Below are 22,519 nucleotides of genomic sequence, written 5' to 3' on the forward strand. Positions count from 1 at the left end.
TTTATTTGGGAATACAGCTATTGTAACTCATTATACTGGGCCCAAACCAGAGGATAAAAGATAAGAGTGAAAGAATTTTCTTTATCCTTTTAAAAGTCCTCAGTTACTTGACAACTACCCATTTGAATTACTGTGTTTTTGGAGACTGTTTTTTATAAACCCATATGGAACATGGACTTAAATATTTGCTTAGTACTTAAAAAAGGGTCTGCACTCTCAGATCTGACAGATTTTACCCAAAAAATCTGCTATGATTTCATGCACTGGCTACAGAATCTACCACTCTGTGGCCTGATGCTCATACAGGAAGCAAAGCTTTAATTGCTGCAATTTTTCATGGAATCAGAGGTAATAACTTCCTTGGTATGTTTAATGTACTTACCCAGGAAAGGAATGTGAGTGGCTCCAAAAAAATAGGTCCTTGAACAAGCCAGAGGTCCCTTTGGAGATACACACTGCACTACCTAGCAGTCAGTATTAATGAGATACAAAAAGCCATCAGTAAAACAAATTGGTGCAATAATTAACAATTAACTACATTCCCCTTAAGTCTTCTAAGCACTGACAGACTACAGAAGTTTACGACACAGACGGAACTGGATTGTGAAAAAGCAACTTACGTTTTCAAAGGTCTATTTCACTTTTGACTTGACCTGAATGGTTGAAAGACTTTGGAAAGGAGATGAGCTCTGACTTGTGTTTTCAATTTCCTATGTCAACTGCTCTTTTCATGAAGAGGAAAGTGTGTCAGGTTCCCATAACTATGCTGGCACTTGGTCTTATTTACTATTTTCATGACACCCTATTAAAACAGTATCACCTGTACCTGTAAATAAACCACCTTTTTAAAAACAGCATCAGAATCTGAGGACAACAGATGGAGCAAGTACATCAGAATAACACTGTACTTGCACTTTCAAAGGTATCAAATGGTATCTTACTGTTAACAAGGGAAGAAAAGACAGAACTGAAAGTGTTTTTACAGAAATAGGGTTAGAGCAGCAAATGGAGGATGAGATTTCACCAGGATGCAAAAACATTCCTTTCTCAGGCTCTGGACACACGATTTGTGCCCAGAACTCCCACATCCATCCATCCCTGAGGCAGCTCCACATGAAATGTTGACAAGCTCATGAACTCATGGCCTCACTCATGCGCTCACTCCACCAAGACCTGCTCTCAGCCACATCCACCTGCTCAGGGCTCACACCACTGCCACTCCCAGAGCCCCTGGAGGCAGCAGGGAGTTCTCTCCACACTCTACCTCTCTCCTCCTTCGCTGCCAGTTGCCTTCTGGAGCCACCCAGGCCCTCCAGCCAGAGGATCCCAATTCCCTGGGGTCGCTTGCCCAGGCACGGCCCCTGCGCCGCAGTGCAACGAGCCACGGACCTCAGCAAATGTTTAACAACCAAGCTTTCACTTGGAAATGGAAACAAGTTCATCTTTACAACTTCATCAGAACAGTCCTGGAACTATGAAAGACTTTTCAGAGTTTCATCAACAGTTGCTGAGCACACACTGGAATTTGGACATACGTCAGGATCCCAGGTTTATTCATAAAGGTATTATCAAAAAAAAAAAAAGGGTCTTTTCATTTTCTTTTTTAAGAAATGGCTAAACAAATGTGATTAAAATAAAATCTGTGTGTCACATTAAGTGTATCATAGAAGATTTTCACTTTGTGGCCAGGACACAGATCTTCACAAACAGCATTTCCCTCTCCCCCACCCACTTACAGCACCAGTTGTCTTTTTACAGAGAACAAATTATTTAAACTCATTCAGCAGTCCCCTGATTAAGAATCCAGTATGGTTTAACATGGAAGGAGAAAGAAAAAGCAAATTTGTTCCTTAAACTGATGGATTGCTAAGCTGCTTTATGTTAAGAAGAATGAAGTATTTAACTTATGGAAGATAACCACAAAAAATATACGAAGAAAAAGAGCATCTACAATGCTTTAAAATCTCAGATAAGTTCTCCAGAGGCTTACCATATGCTTGGCAGTGCTTCCACCAAGGCCAGTGTTTCGAACCAGATGTCCTTCAGATGGAAAATTAAAGTTCCCAGAGTTCAAGTTTTCCTTCGTGGAGTGGCTGCCAAACAGGACAAAGGGCTGCCGGCTCGGGCTTAGGAGGAGAGAGGGAATCACCACTAAAACATCACAGGAAGTTTACAAACAACAAGTGAAATCAAAGCTTTCAAGTGTAATGGATCAACTGCTGAATTTCTCACTACAAGAGTGGGATCAAAAAAAATTACTAAAGCTGCACGAAACTTCCCACTGAAAAGACCAAACTCCAAAGAAAAAACCCACTTGCATTAAAAAGATGATCAATTCTTTAAAATACAATAACATATCTCAAGGCTGTTCCCCAATGCTCTTGGAAGATTCTTTTATCTTAAACTGCCTTGAAAAGCTGCTTAGTTTAAAATTCACCATCTTGAAAAACCCTGAAAAGACCGTGTTGGAAACAAACAAAACTATTTTGGGTTCAGTTCTGGCTTTGGGCCCAAGACTCAGCTGGAGAGGTCAAGGATTTTCTTTTCAGTATTGCAATGCAAACAACAGAGGATGCTGCCAACAACGAAGGGCATTGAATTCCACTGGTTTGTTCCACATACTGAAGAATGTGCAGAGAGATTCAAGAAGATAAACAAACCTCAATTTAGCTCAAAACAGCACAACGTGGATTTTGCAACACAACCTTCAGCTAAACAACAGCTTTCAGTTAAAACTCTGCCATAGAGGATGGTTTGGGTTGGAAGGGACCTTAAAGATCATCTCAGTCCACCCCCTGCCATGGGCAGGGACACCTTCCACTAGCCCAGGCTGCTCCAAGCCCTGTCCAACCCAGCTGGGGTTTCCAGGGATGGAACAGGAAAGGAACTGATCATGATGCACAAAATTTCATGGTACATGTAAGAACTACAGCATTAAATCCTGTGAAAATTCAGCTTATCCTTCCAGGAACTGCCTTTGCATGGATTTTTTTTCCAGTATGAAATGGGTTATATTGAGATGATCCCACAAGGAATTTTAAGCATTATGGCATCAGGGATATGGAAATAAAATATTGAGGAACTATTGACACCCCAGGGAATAATGGGTAATAATTACCTGTTATCTGTTATATGGCTTGAAATCATGCCATGGCTGAAATAACTTCTGAAGGGCTGTGAAGAATTGAAAAAAAAAAAAAAATTATCAAGAAGTACATGAACAGAAGTGTGAAATATCCTATCATTAAGAAAAAACCTGAATTGTCCTTCTCAAAGAAAACTCCTGAACCCCCAAAAATAGTTCCAACCTCCACAAACAAACAAACATCACTAAGTCTCTCATATTTTAAATCATTGAATGGTTTAGGTTGGGAGGGACCTTAAAGCCCATTTAGTTCCAACCCCCTTCCACGGGCAGGGACACCTTCCACTATCCCAGAGGAAGTAAAAAAAGGCTTTAAAAAAGCACTAAAATGCTTCAAAATGCATCCAGAAAAGCATCAAAATGCTTCAAAATGCATCAAAAAAGCAACAAAATGCTTCAAAAGCAACAGCCACCCCCAGAAATCCTGTGCTATTTTCTCCCATGCTCTGTGCTCCCCTCAGTTATGTTCGAGGCTTGATATGTGCAAATTCAACTGGTTAAGCCCTGCACATACCAGATTTCATCCAAATGAAAGTTAATCTACCTACAAATATCTCTTGTGCATATATAAATCACCTAAATTGAATTATCAGCAAGCAAACACTTGACTGAATTACCCCAGCAGTCCTAAGCCATCATACCATGGATTTTTAAGGTGGGTGGTGACTTAAAAAAAACCCAAACCATGCATTTTTACTCCTCAAACATGAAAGGTGAGATAGGGAAAAAAAAAAAAACAAAATAATGCTGAATAATTATTCCTTCTGCATGGATAACAGCAGGATTTTCAAGGATTGCTGAAGCAGGCCTACCTCCCCCGCCTGAGATTCTGAAAGTTCCAGAATGAAGGGAATTTCAGTGTCAAAATTAGCAAAAAAGTTGGTCCACTGGTGTTCAAAAATCATTAAATCCTAGAAGGAAAATATCTGACATTACTTCCGAAGGCAAGTGTTAAGAGAAGAGAAAGGAAGGCAAAGGTGATATTTCACTGGAATACAGACTGCCCAATGAAACAACAAACTCAAGAAAATAAATATGTTTTAAAAGATAAGGACATTCTGCTGGCTTTCAGGGTGTCTTTTTGTGGGTGTGTGGTTTATGCTTATTTTTTTCAGAAAATTTAAATCAATTTAACAACAACTTTCAGGCTGAAAACTTCGAATTATGATAAATAGGTCTGCTCAGAGTAGACTTAACAGGTGTAGGGTAAATCCCAAACATTAATCTCACTTCCACACAGAGAGGGAGAGGTGAAATATCAGAGAGCAATTACTTAAACTGAGAGCCTCATAAAAACTTTATGATATTTTAATTTTCATTACAGCAGTTGATTAAACAACCAAATTGGTGTGAACTACTAATATTTTATTAATAAAGAATAATTCCTGCTGAATTTGCTACATATTAAATTGCTGTCAAGCTAAAATATTAATATATAGCACTAATTATAACAGATATATACTATTAAATTATAAATACTATTATTTATACAATGCTTTCTCCTCTAGCACTGAGACCAGAGCATGGCATTAATGTGAGAATCCCTTCCCACTGTTTGTATTTCCCAAAGCATCAGGGCAGCCACTGAGTGTCACTGTTCCCCACTTAAAGGGGTTACAAAGCATCCCAAAAAGTGCTTTTTTTCTCCTGGAAGAATGGCTGTGTGTTAAAGGGGATTTTTTTAACCCCCCTAGCTGCAAAAGGAGGATAAACACACAAAAACACAGCAGCTTCATGTACTTTGTACATGGTTTAATGACATGAAGAAAAACTTCCAGGAGAATTTCACACAAACTAAAATTCAAGGAAACCAAGACAAGTTATTTTGGTGTTTTGCTGAGTTTTTGGTAGACTTAAGGAATGGAAGGAGATTCTGCACGCAACAGCAGGCAGAGCCTGTAGATTGAGTCCATAAACGTAATTAAACCAAACAAAATCACAACACTTTTACTCTGTGGTTACACCAAGCAAGAGCTGATGCAGAACATTTCACCTGCGTTACCTCAAAGAGCAAATCCTCCAAGGACACAGGATCCATTTTGCTGTAGGTCTTCCACAAATCAACACTGACATCCATTAACTGAAAGAGATTTTAAACACATTTCTGTGAAAAACACCACAAAGAAGGCCACAGATTCAGGTTTAAGCTGCACTGAGGCAGCCTTTAACACACTGTCCTGTCTAACAGTGCTTCTTAACTCTGATTCCACAAATATTTTTACCCTGTTACAAAAGAACTGACCAGATCCAAGTGCAGAGACTCATCTCCTCCAGTGAGGGTTTGAACTCTGTGCAAATCTTTCTTTGCATCCTCCAAACAAATCATTTCACAAAGTTTTTCAGTTTAATAGCAAAGAGCAGCATGAGCTGGTGCAGGCAGAAGGGCAAGATGAGTTTTCTGAGTTAAGACAGCCAAGAAGCAGATTCCAGGGTTACTCATCCTGAGCACCAGCGAGTTCTTGCTCCAAGCTGATTTCAATTTAGGCTAAGACAGTTTAACTTTGCAATACTTTCTTCCAAGTAGTAGGACGATGCATATGAGAGTGATATTTAAAAATATATTCTTAAGGGATGCTTCCATCTGAATGATTTCTGCATTTACAGGGTTCCCCACCACTCACTCAGTTAAAAATGCAACACTGGCTGGAATTTTCTTAACCCACTGCTTTAGAGTTTTTCCAGGTACTCATGTAATCAGGTAGGTTAATAATGACTTCCAGAGCTCACTTCCATCCAGCTATCAGTAAATTCTCTGTATTACAGCATCTTGAGCAACTCTGACTTCTGCAGTAAGAGAGCAATTGCCTTTAAAAAACTGGGAAAAATCCTAAATTATCATCCTTCAATTATATTCAAATCTTAGAGAACACACACCCGAGGAAAAATCTCAGAGGGAAAGTCTGAGCTAAAAATGCAGCTAAAAACTCCCCTTTTAATAATGGCAGAAGTATTAATTCATAGATTATTTACAGTGATCCCAAATGCACTTCCCTCCCAGACTGGCTTCCTCCCCCATGAGTGACACAGAGCAGCTGCCTGACAGAGAACCACACAAACACTCACGTAAGAAGTCAAGAATGTCACTTCCCACTTGAAATCCCCTCATGATTTTCAAGGAGGAAGCAAGCAAGAACTCCAGCTGGAGCTGGCTGGACTGCCAGAGCCAACGTGATTGCTCTTAAAAAAGGAGTCCAAGAATTTTCCCTGCTCCTTTTTAAGTATTCAGGAGTGCCTGGAGACAGGATCAACTCCCTGGATCACACAGGAGAGGTTCTGTCTGTGCCACAGTGTCTCAACATTTTTGCAGAGCCTCCACAGATTTATGAAATGAACTGGGGTAATTAAAGGGCAATTAAAGACCCAAACAGCTCCTGAACTGCCGGTCAAATTTTCATTGACTCATTTCAGACATCAAGAAGGACTATTGATTGTTCTCCCCAAAGGTGCTCATCTGTTTGCACTCTGTATTTAATGATTTGGCCAGGTTCACACCACAAGGTGTTACAGGACCAGTGATGGAATGAAAAAAAAAGCCTGAAGAAAGGAACCAGTGGAAAGAGAACAGTGCTCAGAAAATGAACATGAACTCACAGAACAGATTTCTGAGCAAGCATGTACAATTCTAGATATGATGAGACTTTAACAATGGCACTATTAGTTCTCTGGGGGTTTTCCAGCTATCAGGAGTCAGACAAAAGCCCACTGTGGCTGTAAAAATGGAAGAGTGATAAGAAAAATGGGACATCTGCATTGCTGTGGCAGAGGTTCAAAAAATGAAATCAAAGAAGCTTTAAACAAGTACAGAAATGCAAAACTGTCATCTGAAAATGCTGTTCAGAGCATAATTAATAAATGGGCAAATCAATGACAGAAGCTGCTCAGAGTGGAACAGCAAATCATTATCAAATATAGGAGCAAACAAATCCTGACTGATGCCCTATTCAGCAGGGTATGATGAGCCATGAATATAAAATGTCAGTGAGAGAAGGAGATGCATCTCTTCAGTCAAAACCAGTGACCCAAGAAATACAGTCACTTCTTATTTCCTGAGCTCATCTCAGGGTGTTTGTGACTAACCAGCTCCTCCTGCTCAGCTCTTGAAGATCTATAACCCCTCTAAAAAATTAGGGGTAAAAAAAAAAAATCCATGTAGGGGTAAAAACATTGCTTATTGGTAGAGGAGGCTCTAGAAGGAAAGGAAAGAAGTTCTAAATCACGGCAGAGGCCTGGGGAGAATGTCCAAATAATGGTTTATCCAGGACAAAGTGCTGTGTAGCTCAAAACAGAATCTCAGCAACACCATGGGGTCTCCATCCTGGCACAGTTAAAACTCAGTTTTACAAGATCCCAAAAAACTTTATCCAATTTAGCAGCTCACTCGAGCAATGAGTCAGGACTAGATCACTTCAAAAAGTACTTTCCAAACAAAATAACTTCATGAGTAACTCCTGCTTCGGAAAGCAAACGAGCAAGGAAAACACTCACTTCGTATTTCATGGTGAAGAAGCCGTCGCCGCCGATGCCCTCCAGCGCGAAGGCCTGGACGATCGGCCACTTCTCCACGATGAACATGTCAAATATCTGCAGGTGGCCTGCAAAGCAAGCACAGCAACATTCCCTCACACATCCTGGCACTTCAGTCAAATATCTGCAGGTGGCCTGCAAAGCGAGCACAGCAACATTCCCTCCCAAATCCTGGCACTTCAGCTCTCTCTGAGGCCTTGAGATTCACAGAGGGTCTCATTTATCCCATCTTTGTACAACTGAAAATCTTTAAGTGAAAAATATTTTTTGTGTAGATGGCAGCTTTTAGAAGCTCCTCTACACCCCAAATTTTGTCCCTTTTTCTCAGGATATTCCACATCTCCTTGCAAGCTTCATTACAAGCTGATTAACGAAGCTGCCTATTAAAATTCAAGATAATAAACAGGGAGCTTTGCTTACTCCAGTTCCTCAAATACTTGGCCTTAAGCAAATACTGTCAACATCCCAGAATCCCAGACCGGTTTGGGTGGGAAGGGACCTTAAAGCCCATCCCATTCCACCCCCCTGCCACAGGCAGGGACACCTTGCACTTTTCCAGGTTGCTCCAAGCCCCGTCCAACCTGACCTGGGACACTTCCAGGGACCCACAGCTTCTCTGGGCACCCTGTGCCATGGCCTCACCATCCTCACAGGGAGGAATTTCTTCCAACATCCCCATTTAATCAGAATTTTAAGTTGGGGGAGAGGAAAACTTTTCCTCTTGCCACTCCCTGGTGTAGCTGCAAATCATCTGAAGTGTTGTTATCAGCCTCAAGCTACACAACTTCTTCTCATCCTTCCTAACACAGAACCCGTGTCCTTCCCCCATGAGCCATTAATGACTTTCCAGGCAGTCAGAGCGTATCACCCTTCCCTAAGGGAAGCAATAAAGAAATAGGAATAAAAAAAAGAATGCAAGATTACATTGCTGAGGCTCAAGGCTGGCTCCAGATCCCAACAGGAAGCCGTGCAGGGCAGTTTTTTTCAGTACTAAAAAAAGGAAACTTGCATAAAGAAATGTTTATTCTTCCCTTGCATAAAGAAGGATTTATCTGGAGCTCCCATGGGAACAGAGAACTTCTGTAGCAGCTCAAGACACGTCTCTGAATGCAAATCATTTCTCTGCCTCATGCTGGGGGCATTCATTCCTCAGATGAACTCTGAGGGCTTCCAGTGCTCAGAAAGAAATTCAACTCTTAAGGAAAAAGAGGCTAAAAGGAAACTAATGACTTACTAATCCTTATTTCTCTCCTAAGGCAAGGAAATCTTCATTCCCTGAAGTTGCAGGGTGCAAAAACACTTTCACCCTGAGCATAAACCACCCTACCTTGGCAGCTGTAGGGGATTCCGATGCGGCTGCAATCCCGGACCATGTCCACAAAGCTGGAAATCTTGAATTCCTCTGCAGCTTCTTCATCTTCATACTGAAAGAAGTCATTTCAAATCAAATTGGATTAGGCATGCCCTAATTTGATTGGTAATAAAGAGAAGATGCAGCATGTACACCACTAAAATATCGCCTACAGCCTCCAGAAGCTCAAGAGCCTCTTTATTCTCTGTATTTTGGAAATCCCATCATGGCAAGGATGCACTCAAGCCAATGGAAATTGGAAAAAAAATCCAACTTCAGAGCAAGGCTTTTAATCATGACAGATGAAGGCATAATTATAAACTTTATTTTTGGCTTTCAGTGAAGTCTTTTAACATCTAGATTTGAAAGATAAAAGTTACTTTGAGACCAACTGATGTGCCAACATGCCATTGAGGGAAGAAAAACTGAAATAAGATACTGTTTTACCAGCTAAACAACACTAAGCAAGGAAAATCAATGACAGAACAAGCCTCAGGTCACAGATTAGGCAATGAGAACCAGTTTTGGTCTGAGGGAGAGGTGAACTGCAGGAAAAGGAGGAGGCAAGAAGAAGAGAAACCCTCATGCAACACTGCCTGAACTGGGGACTTCAGCAGACTGAAGAGCAAATATCCTAACTCAGAAAAGCATCAAAACCAGACTGAAGAGACAAACCACACTCAAATCACCTTTATAACAGCACACAAACCTGAAAACACACTGACTTTGACGTGAAAAGGCTCAGTTTAGCAGCAAGTCTGGAACCAACAGGTCGAGCCCTGCTGGCTTCTCCAAGAGCCACTTGTTTTATGGAGCAAGATCAGAAGGCAGAGGTGTTTTGCCTATTTTATTTTTATGTGCAGTGGTCTGAGCTTCTCATCAAGGCAAATCATATGATTATGAACTTTTTGTGAGCTTCAGGGTACACCCAACACATTTATTTTGAGAACAAGTTCTTTTAAGCCAAGCCTGAATTTAAGATGCAGCCCCAGCTCCTCTGTGGCGTGTTCCTTCTTCAATCCCAGGAAGCCAAATCAAAGCTGCAGTTCAAAGCCAAGCCCCAAACAACTGCCAGTTTCTCAGGACTTAAAAATGTCATTGGAATAAGAACTTGGGTTTTGGCAGGGTGCTAAAGGCTTGCTCACAATCTGCTGTTGCAGGAATAAATACAGCCACTTCAACTTTACTACATCAAATTTCAGTATTTTATCCTATTTGGCCACTTAAAACAAGGGCATTTCCTAAAAAAAAATTGGTTTTTTTTTTCCAGTAACTAGGATATTCACTTAAATTCCTGTGGTTTAGTTAAAGCAAGTAGGAAGGGAAAAAAGGAAGGAGGAGCTCTAGGTTTTGCCAGAGCCAGGTACAGCACTGTTTTATTTATTTCTAAAATTCTTGCACTTTTTTGGTTTCATTTTTAGGAAGTTATTTCTATCACTAAAAAAAGTACTTAAAAGCCACTGCAGGCAATTCTCCTGTAAACAGGATGCACTTAAAGCCTGACACAGCAACGTTTGGTTTGTCTTTCAGCAGTAATCTAGGAAATGGGCAATTCTTATACATTGGGAATGGGACTGGAAGTGCTCAGCTCATTCACACCAAGCAGCAGTGAAGTAAAACTGCATCTTCACCTTAAAAAAACGAAACCTTTCCCCTCTTTTTCATAAAGAACGAGGCACATGGCTTACCTTGCCAGTTACATCATTATTTCAAGCCAACACTGTGTGATTAAGGTTCCTACTTACCACGATAAATCATATCAAAGCCCCTAAGCAGATGAAGCTTAAAATACAAGAGCTGAGATTGCAGTTGCACTGGCAACTGTGTGGTAAGAACTACTCTGTTCCTGATTCCAAAGTGCATGTGTTTTCTCAGCATCAGATTTGCCCTTTCAGCAGGGATTTTGGCAACAGAAAAGCCTTATGAAGCCAGGCTTTAGGTTTTGATAGGGCATGTTGTAACCTGGAGCTCAGCTGTTTTATCCTAACAAAAATTATCCCTCTCTCTGCTGCACTCCTGGAACTGTATCCACAACAAGTTTTGGGACCCGTGGACAAGGTATTTATAAAGTGGAGCAAGTTCAGTGGAGAGCCACCACAATCAGAGGGATGGATCACTTGCCCCAGAAGGAGAGATCCAGGCTTGCTCAATATGTGCACCTCAAACCCACCAAAATATTACTGAGACGGTGAAGCCAGGTTCTCCATAGTGGTCATGACAAAAGGCATGATTTAAAACAAGAAAGGCTTGGGTTTGACAAAAGGAAATACTTTTTCAAGAGGAGGACAGTGGGGAAATGGAGTAGACAGCCAACAGAAGTTCTGCAGTCATCGTCTTTGGATGCTTTCTGCATCCAGCTGCAAAAAGACCTTGAGCAACCTGATCTGATCTCACCACTGAAGCAGGAGGTTGGACAAGACGATCTCCAGAAGTCCCTTGTAACCTGAATTATTTCCTAATTCTGTGATCTAAGCTATTAACCAGCCACATAAAAACACAATCAGTCTATTATAAACCCCATCACTTTCAGGCTGGAAACTCAACAGAACAAAAGGTTTCTCTCCCTGACTTTCCCATTCATTTCTCCACTGGCTTCACCCACCAACATCACAGGCTACAAACCCACTCCCTGCAGAATTCTGTGTAATTCTAACTTAGAAAAGGAACTACACAGAACTCAATGTAGGAAGAAGCATTTCCAGTCTCAACTGGAATGAAAAGGTCCTTATTCTACACCCAAAGAGTATTTTCAATTTTTACTCCTCTAAAAATACTTCACAACAATAAATTGAGTTTTTCTAGAATACTTTGACCTTTAAATTCAAGATGAAACTCACATCAGTCACGGGATGTAGTGGAAATGAGGTTAATAGTTCTTGAAAGGAAGATTTCATAGTTAAAATGAAAATACATAATGAAGATTCTTGATTTTAAATTACTTACTAAGCCCATCTTTTCTAATATTCTAAAACTACTGGCAACCAAAGCAAACACTGCTTTGGCAGCAAACAAGGCTGTTGTTGGAAATCTCACTGTTGACTGGGATATTTGATTCAGATTCTGCATTTCTCACAACCCACGTTTTTTCCCTCATTAGAAGATCACTGACTCATTTCAAAACAAAAGCAATTGCTGGGAGAGAGGAGCAATTTGTCTTCACGCTCCAACAAATAGAAGTATTGACAATATATTCTTCTTGCACACTTTAGCAAATGATTAATACCCACATACACACACAGATCACTCCCCTGCTGAGGATGAAAGTGAAAAAAGGCTTCTGGAAAGAATGTTAAAAAAAAGTTTCATTTCAAGGATCAGTTCATTAACAAGTTCATTAACAAATCTTGTCTGCATTCATTTTTCACTTACCTCATTTTCAGTCAGACAGTGGAAATGCAAGTTCCTCCAGTGTGCCACATAGGGCAAAAGATGATTGTAATTCACAGGGTTGCAGTACAGATGAACACTGTCAGGTTTTATTAATATGATTATATCTGCAACAAGCAGAACAAATATTCCAGCATCAGGACTCCACACACAAAAGAAACTGAACAGAAAGCATTTTTTCTATCATGTACCTCATTAAAAAGGAAAATTGTTCAACTATCTGAATGCAGTGGAATTCCTTATTTCTTTTAAACAAGAAGAAGAAACAGTTGGCAGCCACATGCAGCTCCAAGTACAAGAGCACTTGTTACTGTTCCAGACAACTGTGGGGTCATTCCCAAGTCTTGCACAGAACTTGCATCAGCCTGTCCTTTGTGCAGCCAAGAGGGTCAGGATGAGTCCTCCCAGAGCACTTCCAGAAGTCTAAACTCCAGCTGCTCTTGCCTGAAATTACATCAGAGCTGCTCCAACTAAAAACTAACACCACCACAGCCTGCGGGGGAGATATCCAAAAGTTTCATGCAAATAAGGGAATAATAAGCTGTGATCACAGTGATTGGCCACCTTCCAAATATGACAAAGGTGAGTGAATGTGCTGAAGTGAAAAAGAGCTCAAGTACTTTAGAACCACAGAGGTGTGATCACACAATGATTAATAACATGTACATACACACATCGACTGAACTAATGGGCTGGAATTGTGTAAGTTTACAACATTTGAGGTTAACTTGTGGAGCATAAAACATATGAAATATATTCTTTAATCATTTAAAGAATGAGTTCTTCAGCAGTGTTTCTAAGAAGATATTTTCAGGCACAGATAGACAACTTGAGATTTAATGACTTTTTTTTTGTGTGTGTGTCCCTTTTTCTGCTCATCTTCCATCCAGAACAGGTAAAACATGCTGAGAACATTACTCACCATCCAGAACTTCCTCAGGAAAGCCTGTCCTTTCGAAGTCATTGTTGTTCTGGTTGTACAAACCAAAGAGCAGATAATTTGCCAGCTCCCTGCACCCTTCATTGTATCGACTGTCTATCCCTGCAAAAGCAAAACCACAGGGGAATTGTTGTGTGTCCTAACACTGTACACCTGAAAAGTTTGTTTTCTTCCCCAATTTATTAAACTTTAAAGCAGGAGTATGAACTCAACTCCCCAGTTGAACACACTGGGAGAACAGGAGAGGGAAAAAGGAGTTTTTGCAAGATCGCTGCCACATGCTGACATCCCAATTTCAACCTAAATCCACAAGTATTCCTTCAAAAATTTAAATGTCTTGGTTTTTGCAGTGCTCTGCATCAAAAATTCCATTTTGTCTAGTAATTCACACATCTGTCTGGATGCAGGATGCATTCTAATTAATATGTTCTTGATTGAAGCTTCCTAACAAACTAATCCCGTGACCCAAATCTCCTGCTTTAGAATACATGATTAAACATTATCTTATCAGTGTTACAGTGCAATCCCTGAGTCACCAGAGAGCCAGTGCAGGCTTCTGACAAACTGTGAAAAGATGTTCTGACAAAACATATGGGGCACAAAGAGTTTCCAAGGAAACCTTTCTTGGTCCTTGGGAAAATTAAATGAAAACAACTGAAGATCTGGAGCATATCTGGAGACAGAAGATAAATACAAGAAGAAAGGAATGAGGTCACAGATTTAGAAAGTATTTTCATCTCTCTGGATGACAGTCACAGTCACAATTCATAATTCTACTGTAATAAATCCAGTTTTCTCAAACAAGTAAAACTGCACATTAAGCAGCATCCTTGCCATCCACATTTCACAGAGGTCACCAGTCTTCACTGCCAAAAAAATCCTCTAATGGCAAGTTTTCCTACCAAGTTTTATTAGGATTCAGTGGAATGGCTGCCAACCAGTTAAAATTTGTTACATTAGGATACAGTGGAATGGCTGCCAAGAAATTAGGATTTGTTACCACTGCTAAAGGAGAGATCAGGACTTTGATAATGTAATAACATGGCCTGGACATCTGAATCTCAGGACTTAAATTGGAACCAAACTAGTCAAGAGTCACCTGAACTTGGCAAAAATTGGAACAAACCTCAGGTTCTTCTACTTACGCTCCTTTTTCATGTTATGTTTCAGCTAACCAGATGCTGTGTCTGCATCCAGCTACTGAATCCCACGTCTTATAAACTCCTTGTTCATTCAGTAGCTTTGGGTAGCTCACAGGTATTCCAGGGTATCTGGTATTTGGTGTAAAACCATGGAACAGACAAATTCAATTCCTTCAAATCCACACACTGCACCACTGCACTCCTTGGACGTACTCTGAGAGGTTTGGGACTCACCATCCCTGGAAGTGCCCAAGGCCAGGTTGGACAGGGCTTGGAGCAACCCAGGATAGTGGAAGGTGCCCCTGCCCATGGCAGGGGGTGGACTGAAATGATCTTTAACGTCCCTTCCAACCCAAAACATTCTGTGATTCCTTGACTGTGTTGGGAAATGGAGAAGCTGCCTCACATCTGTCCCAGCTTTCTCAGCCCTCAAAAAGTCTTTCCTTCCATAATCTTTGAATCCTCATTCTCCTGCTGTTTCTGACCTCTCATTCATATGTGTCCCTCTATTTTATTTACATTTTCAGCCCCATGAAAGCAGGCACACCAATGTCATCCGGAATTTAATGGGACTCAACATCCAATTATTGCTGCCAAAGCCCTTGTGTCTAGGTGGGATTTTAGTTACAAACAAGTGGAGACTCCCTTCTTTCAGGAAGAAACTGTCCCATTGTTTTAGCGAACTCTATTTAAATGTAATCCGTCTCCTTAGAATCAGCTGCAACCTTGGAAAGTGAGCACACACAATGTCCTGAAGATAATCTGTTTTACTGATTACTTCCCTAACTGAGGCACCTTCTGAAGGCTGTCAGAGGAGCAATAATCTGGCACACACAGGCTGGAAGAGCTGGGGGTGTTCAGCCTGGGGAAGAGGCTCCAGAAAGATCTCAGAGACCCTCCCAGTGACTAAAGGGGCTCCAGCAGAGCTGGAGGGGGACTTGGGACAAGAGCATGAAGTGACAGGACAAGGGGGAATGACTTCCCAGTACCAGAGGGCAGGGTTAGATGGAATACTGGGAAGGAATTGCTCCCTGTGAGGGTGGGGAATGCCCACAGAAGCTGTGGCTGCCCTATCCCTGGAAGTGTCGAAACCATTCTGTGATCCTGTGATTGCAATTTCTGGAAGATCAGAAGAAAAATGAGAACCTGCCCTCATTAAAAAAAAAAAAAAAAAAAAAAAAAACCAAAAACCAGTTATGATGTCACCCTCACTTGAAGAGTTTGAGATTTTATCTGGATGCACCAGCTTCAAGCAGGGAAGATCTTCCAAGCCAAACACCAAACCCCTGCTTTTTCAGTTAATGACAAAAGGAGGGGAAGAGAAAACAAAAAGATGTTAAGGGGGGACAGCTGACACATTTAACTCTTGTAACAGAGGATGTGGGTGAATTTACTGCTTTCAGAGCACTGACAGGCATGCAGGGAAGGCATCAGTCTAACAGAAAACCATGAACTCTGCAGCATATTTGGGATTTGTGGTCTGCTTGGGTCTTTCAAGTATCTCATCCAGACAGAAGCTTTCACACAGAGGCTTTAGTGCTATTCTAAAGAAACTTATGGAGTTAAAGGAACAGATATAGTTAGCAGAAAACAAACAGGAAATGAAACAATGACCAAGATAAGATACCTCCGAGAGCATATCAGGAGTCCTCCCCAGAACAATGGGCAAGGCCATTAATTAGGAAACCCCGACGCCTGTCTCCAGCTGAGCTTGGAGTTTGGTAACTCCCCCGCCTGTTCCCAGCTCATCGCCAGGGTGTGGGCAGACAATGACTCAGTCTGAGCCCCGAGGAGCCGTTCCTGCTCCTGCTCCTGCAGCCAGGGCTCAGCTGCCCCTCAGCGAGCCCATTCAGTTTGCTAAATCGGCAGAAAACATCCTGGCCAAATCCAGCGGGAAAAATCTGTCTGCTCGGTAAGATGAAGTGGGTGCAAGATACCGAACAGCACCAGCACCGATGCAAAATGCACGTGGGGACATCACGGAGGGAGCAGGGAGGTGAGGCTGGAGGCGATGGACACATCACCTTCAGACATTGGCCCAAAACCAACACACAATTGTGGAACTGCTGGCAGAATAATCCTTAAAATAGTCTCTGTTTGGAAAGGGAATGTGATGCACTGTCAGTGCAATGTACTAAATGTTCTTAGAATGTGGGAGAAACCCCAGCAGGAAGAGCTCTGTGTAAGATGGATATAACAGAGAAAAAATAATCTACAGAAGTAGCAACGTGTGAACTAAACCAAGGTAAAATAAAGATTTACTGGAACAGCCCTGAAAGTATCCCCACACTCTTAGAAGAGAATAAAAAGTAAGTATCAATGTTTGCAAAAATTCAGCTCAAGCTGTGCTGAATAGTGAAACAGTTTGATCCACAATCAGAGCAGCTACAACTACAGTCAGGTACAGACACACCCTGCTAACAGTAAATGCACATTCCTAGAAATCAGAGCAACTGAACCACGAGCTGAAAATCTCTGCTGAAAGCTGCAAGAAACACCACTATCATAAACAATAGTTTACAGTATAATTTAAGTAGACCAGCCTTAACAGCAACACACTCCAGCTGAGACATCACAGCTTTTTAAAGACATCTGACATGCCAACGTCCAAATTCCTTTTTCCCGTCAGTTGTGAGGCTTTTTCTCCCCAGCAGAAAATGCAGGAATGTTACCATGCAACCACTTCAAACTCAGATCAGAGGATTCTTTTTTAAAAATCAGCTGGAACTACATTTAAATACTTGTATCAACAGTGGGTCAGTTCTCATCTCTCTTTGGGATATCACAATGCTGGGTTTAATTTCAGTACAAATATTAATGAACTTGAAGCAAAGCTCTGGAAGTTTATGTTGTTTTTATCTCACAGGCCAGTATGAAACTGAAGTTGAGGTGAGGCAACTGCATTTACTCCAGGCCATTAAAAGCAGCCAAGTGAAACAGAACATGCACAGACTGTAAAAAAGCAGAGTTATGAGCATCCACTTTCCACACAAGTCAACAGGACTCAGGATGTAAAACTACATGTTTTTTGTCATCTGAAGCTTGTATTTGATGACAGATTTAATGCATTTATAACAGTGACATGCCTGTTTAATGGAAGTTATGCCAGAAATTCTGCAGGCTACAGGAGCCAGGTCAGAGCAAACAAGAGCCCCATTGTGGGTGCTGAGAGATCAGTGCAAAGCACAAGACTCCCAACAAAATGCACCTCCTATATTTCCATACCACAAGTGCTTATCTACTAAGAGGTATGGTCTTATGAATAGAATTAAATCCTCCACATGACACTGAGAATTACACAAAGCAATTCCTTTGCTTTCCTTAAAGCTGGGGCCATGCTCTCAGTGACTGTTCTTTACCTGGGACTTTCTGCAGTCTCAGAGTTAACAATAATTAAATACTGCAGTGTCATCGGTGAGATGGCACAACTTGTAATGTTTTATGAAATTAAATTAGCAGCAAAGACAAAACCCAAGGAGTTTATCCTGTATGATTAAGTTTCACTGGAAGGCTGACACAGTGACCTCACAGACCTTTTGGCTGTACAGTTACTACTTAGCCAGAGATTTAACCTCTTACCCCAGAGAATGTAGTGTATCAAGGGGCATGTTGTACAGCTTGCATTGACTCCAAGAGAATGAGGTTATATATATATTTATAAATTTTACTTTGTGGGCCAGTAAATGAATTTTAAGTTCTTTTGCTACATCATTAAAAATGGAATTTAAAAATCCTAAACAAATCAGACTGTTGTATCACTCCCTACACAGAGCTTCTTTAGGGCTACATCAGACTTCTTCTCTTTAACTGCAATATATTATTTAAACAATCACTCCTCAGTCCTTTTCTCTAAGGACTCAAGTTTTCAATCATAATGTCTGATTTTTCCTTTAATATCTTGACACCGATTATATAATATGAACCAAGAGTCAGTGAAATCGTAGTAAAGCAGTACAAAACCCCTGTTGTTTTTCTATAGCACACTTGCACATGCACCTTTATTTCCTCCTGCCCTTTTCTCCCAATTCCAGAAGAAATAAAACACTGAAACCACATGCTGTTTATGTGCCAACATTTAACTCCTACCTGCCTCCCAGGTTTCTCATGCCACTCTTTAAACTTTTTTGCCCAAAATCAGTAAATAGGCTGAGGAATTGTTTAGGGACAAGAAAGTGTAGCAATCAACTGTTCATTCCCTGAGAAACGAGGCTGGGGCTTGAAGCAGCAAGGAGATGACTGACTTCTTTCTGAAACTCGTGGTATCTTTGTCAAGATAATGAGAACAGAAAAATGTAACACTAACCTAAAATGCAGAGGATTCCATCAGGTTGAGATTTGCTGCTCTGTGTCAGGATGCTCTGAATATTTCGGAGGCGGCTGCAGCTGCAAAAGAAAGAGAATTTGTTCTCAAGGTCGCTGTTGTGAAATGTCAGTTTGGGAGACTGAAGAGCTGACCCAGCTTTGTTTTCTTTATTATATAAACTGAATGGACACACTTCAATTTGGGTATTTTTTCTTGAGACATGGACCTTAAATCAAACCATTCCCGATGATTTTTGCCCACTAAAAGATGAAGTCCACAGCATTGTGAGAAGACTGGAACCTGTAACTATCCCTTCTATCCACATGCTTTGTTAATCTCCAACCTGGCAAAAATTGCTGCTCAGGTTTGCCCTCACCAGGCCAGCAGCAATTCCCTTCTCTGTCAAAGAATCAAAAAGCAAAACAACATCAGAAGGGACCACAGGAGTACCTATATCCCAACAGGAGTTTGGGAAAGAGGAGTTTCAGCACCTCCAGCATCATCAGGAGAATCATTAAGGTTGCAAAAGACCTCCAAGATCATCAATTCAAACATTAAAGAGAAATGAAACAATGCCAAGTCTTGCTGAGATTTTTTACACACAAAATGAATGGCTTATTATATAAATTTTAATTCAGCTGTCCAATATTTGTCTTTAAACGAGGCAAAAATTCCATCTGCAACAACCAGATTTTTTATAATCAAAGTGAATAGTTTATTATATAAATTTTAATTTAGTTGCCCAATATGCATCTTTCAGCTACAACAGCCATACAGAGAGCAACACAATTTATGCTTCCAGGCAACGTTCTGTGAGTTTGTTTAAATACAGATTAAAGACAAGAAATTTCACTGTTGATATTACTGAATGGGATTTCTTGTTTATAGACTTGTTTATAGAACCATGAGCTGTTCAGCTCCAGGAAACAAATGTCTCTCACAGAAACACTCAAACAGAGCTAAATTTATGATCAGTTCAAACAAACAATAAAGTAAGGTCAAATATTTCTATTTTCAGCACTACTTTAACCAAGTAAAAAAGCAAATAGGTCTTTTCAGCAATACTACAATTATTGTGCTCTACTTTCTCTGAAAGAATGAAGATGAAAGGTTTCCATTATGGCTAATCTAAGTGAAATTCAAACATCAGTGATAAAGGACAGACAACACTTCATTTAGAGATGTTTTCATGGGAAGCACAAAGTCAGTGCAAACCACTCCAGAATTAATTTTTCCCATTTTTAAGACATATGTTTCAGTTCTGAATCCCTCAATTACTCTTTTGACCTGAAACTTTCCAGTTTATATTATATACTCTGCTGGATCATGGATGGATGGATGGATGGATGGATATTTTGATCCAGTCTTAGATATGGAAATGGAAATTAAAGCCACTGGTGACAGCAAAGACACTTCATCAGGTACTATCAGATGTTTGCCTACATGGGTGATGCCAGGAAATTCATGAAAACCACATTGACCTTTATGCTGCACACTTCAGCAACTACTAATTATTCATTCCTTCAAACCTCACCTAAAACTGAATCTCAGAGCTAGACAAAATTAAGATTTTGTATCTTATTCTGGAAGATTTTCATCCCATCATTAAACAGGAGCCCAGACCAGCCGGGTGAGAGATGATTCATTACAAGCTATGCAGTGCTCATCTTTTCATACTTCCCATATCACGAGATAGAGAGCAGGAAAAAAATCCCCAGACTTTTCACTGTGGGCACAAACAAATTGGACTTGTTTCATTTGTTGGTATGGAAACAGCAGCACAAGTTGCACAAGCCCACAGTTATTTGAGGAGCAGCTGCAGGATCGCTGGAGCCTCTGTGAAAAAAACAAGAACGTGGAAACAACTTTTTGTACAAAGCTGCCCATAAATGAAATCCTCCTCAAAATGCTCTTGACCTGCCTGCAAAGGAATCGTTTCCATGATTTCTTAGAGGATCTGAAGGACAAAATGGAGAAAAAGCATGTCCAAGGACTTCAGCAAGCAGCTCCCAGAGTGACTTTTTAATCATTTTCCTTATCAGAGGATGCATCTTCCTGTTTCTGCTCAGAGTGAGGAAAGAAACAGTCAACAGAAAAAATGCTGAGGGCACAAGAGGGAGATTTCCCTTCAGCTCCTCAGAAACAAGATGCAATAATCCCTCTGATACTCATGGTCAACTCTGAAGGCAAATTTAAGTAATTCTCCAGCCAAAACCAGGTTTTTCAGGACTGTGTAACATTTTTAAAACTTCTTGTCCATTATAAACACAGCAGGAATACATAGCTTGATTTTGCTGTCATTTTCCCCCTATACTGATCACTTATAGAAGAATGGAATAGTTAGAACTCAATTTGACAAAGAACAAGTACGGAAACTCAAGGGGAAAGATTTTTCCATTTATTAAAAAACATTACCATATGAAACAAGGTAAGCTGTTCCTAAGATCGTTAAATTTTAATTTCAAAGGCTTCCACACAAGAGTGATCCACTAACACACATTTATCATTTAAAAGAAGTAGTGTTATGAGTCTGTGCAAGAAGACCAGAGCAGAGAAAAGCAAAATAAATGGGATTTAAGCTTCTTGAGTTCTGGGAAAGTACTTTCTCATCAGTTCAAGTGGTGGGTAGAAAAGAGGAAGAAGAATTGGGGGAGGAGAGTTCTTGCAGGTTGGGTATTTTTTTCCTTCCGTAAGTTTTCAGGTTACGAGTTTTACTCTCCTAGAATTACTTCCATTATTTTTCAAATAAATTATAACTTTGGTACAGCCCTTAAAAATATTTAAAGTTCTCAGATGAAGCTGCTAAGACATTTCTGGCAAGTAAATCTGCATGTCAGTGCTATGTGTCCTGACACAAAACGTGAAAGCAAAGAGCAAATTATATGTTCATTATTTCACAGCAACATGCATGACCAATAAAGATATTTATTTCATTCTTAATATTAAACAGACCATTAGCAGAATATTTTTCCTTGCCTCATTTAAGAAGTGGTTTCTAAGAGAGAATTCTTTGAAAAAGCTCCTTCACAGAAAAATTTTCAATGTCATTTCAAGTGTGGATAAATCATTACATTCAAAGGCTGACACTAAACACAGAAGACTTGTGTGCCCGAAGAAAGATGCCATTCAGAAACAGGGAAGAGAATAATTAGAATTCTTACAACATGGTTCTAAACAATACAGGCTAAACTGTGTATAAAGTCAGAGGGGGGGAAATAAAGGCATTTTCTTGGATTTCACATTAAACAGTCATCTGACAAAAACAAAGAGACTGTCCTGGGAACAAAAATCCGTGACTTTTCCCGTCTCCAAAACAAGCACTGACTTTTTTACTCCTTTTCATTTTACCCCAGCAGCACAAATTCAAACGGAAACAACAACCTCCACTGAAACCTGTGGGCCTTGGGATGCTTCCCTGGAAGATCTGGATCCACCATCTACATAACCACAGCTAAACCTACAGTAACCTGCTGCTGAAAAATCACCATTAGGTATATTTGGAAACACAGTCCCAAGGAAGCTCCAAAATGCTGGATTTCCATGAGATTTGGGCAAGACAAGAGCTGGAAGCTACTTATCCACCCATATCCCATGAGACAACCTTCTGAAGTGGGTAAGAAGTGGAAACAGGTCAAGAGGGAATTTTTGCACCACTTTTGAGCAGAAGATGGGGTTTCTGTGTCACTTTAAGCCAGGATAAAATCTCCCGGTGCTGCAAGGGACAGTC

At 40.5% G+C, this 22,519-nt stretch overlaps 1 protein-coding gene across 2 annotated transcripts in view; it reads right to left on the bottom strand.

Moving 5' to 3' along the window:
• The window catches only part of DNAAF9 (dynein axonemal assembly factor 9), a 67,361-nt gene that overhangs the window by 39,122 nt on the left and 5,720 nt on the right, over nucleotides 1-22,519 (bottom strand). For both annotated transcript variants that reach the window (XM_082281950.1, XM_082281949.1), the window contains exons 2-11: nucleotides 18,793-18,872; nucleotides 13,330-13,449; nucleotides 12,390-12,514; nucleotides 8,997-9,093; nucleotides 7,631-7,737; nucleotides 5,148-5,225; nucleotides 3,958-4,056; nucleotides 3,119-3,174; nucleotides 1,991-2,126; nucleotides 383-464 (exon numbers count right to left, since the gene is read on the bottom strand). In XM_082281950.1, coding sequence (XP_082138076.1) covers nucleotides 383-464; nucleotides 1,991-2,126; nucleotides 3,119-3,174; nucleotides 3,958-4,056; nucleotides 5,148-5,225; nucleotides 7,631-7,737; nucleotides 8,997-9,093; nucleotides 12,390-12,514; nucleotides 13,330-13,449; nucleotides 18,793-18,872 — 980 coding nt within the window. The remainder of the gene's footprint in view (nucleotides 1-382; nucleotides 465-1,990; nucleotides 2,127-3,118; nucleotides 3,175-3,957; nucleotides 4,057-5,147; nucleotides 5,226-7,630; nucleotides 7,738-8,996; nucleotides 9,094-12,389; nucleotides 12,515-13,329; nucleotides 13,450-18,792; nucleotides 18,873-22,519) is intronic.

The sequence above is a fragment of the Coloeus monedula genome (assembly GCF_965178545.1).
Source record: "Coloeus monedula genome assembly, chromosome: 5".
NCBI classification, from domain to species: Eukaryota; Metazoa; Chordata; class Aves; order Passeriformes; family Corvidae; genus Coloeus; species Coloeus monedula.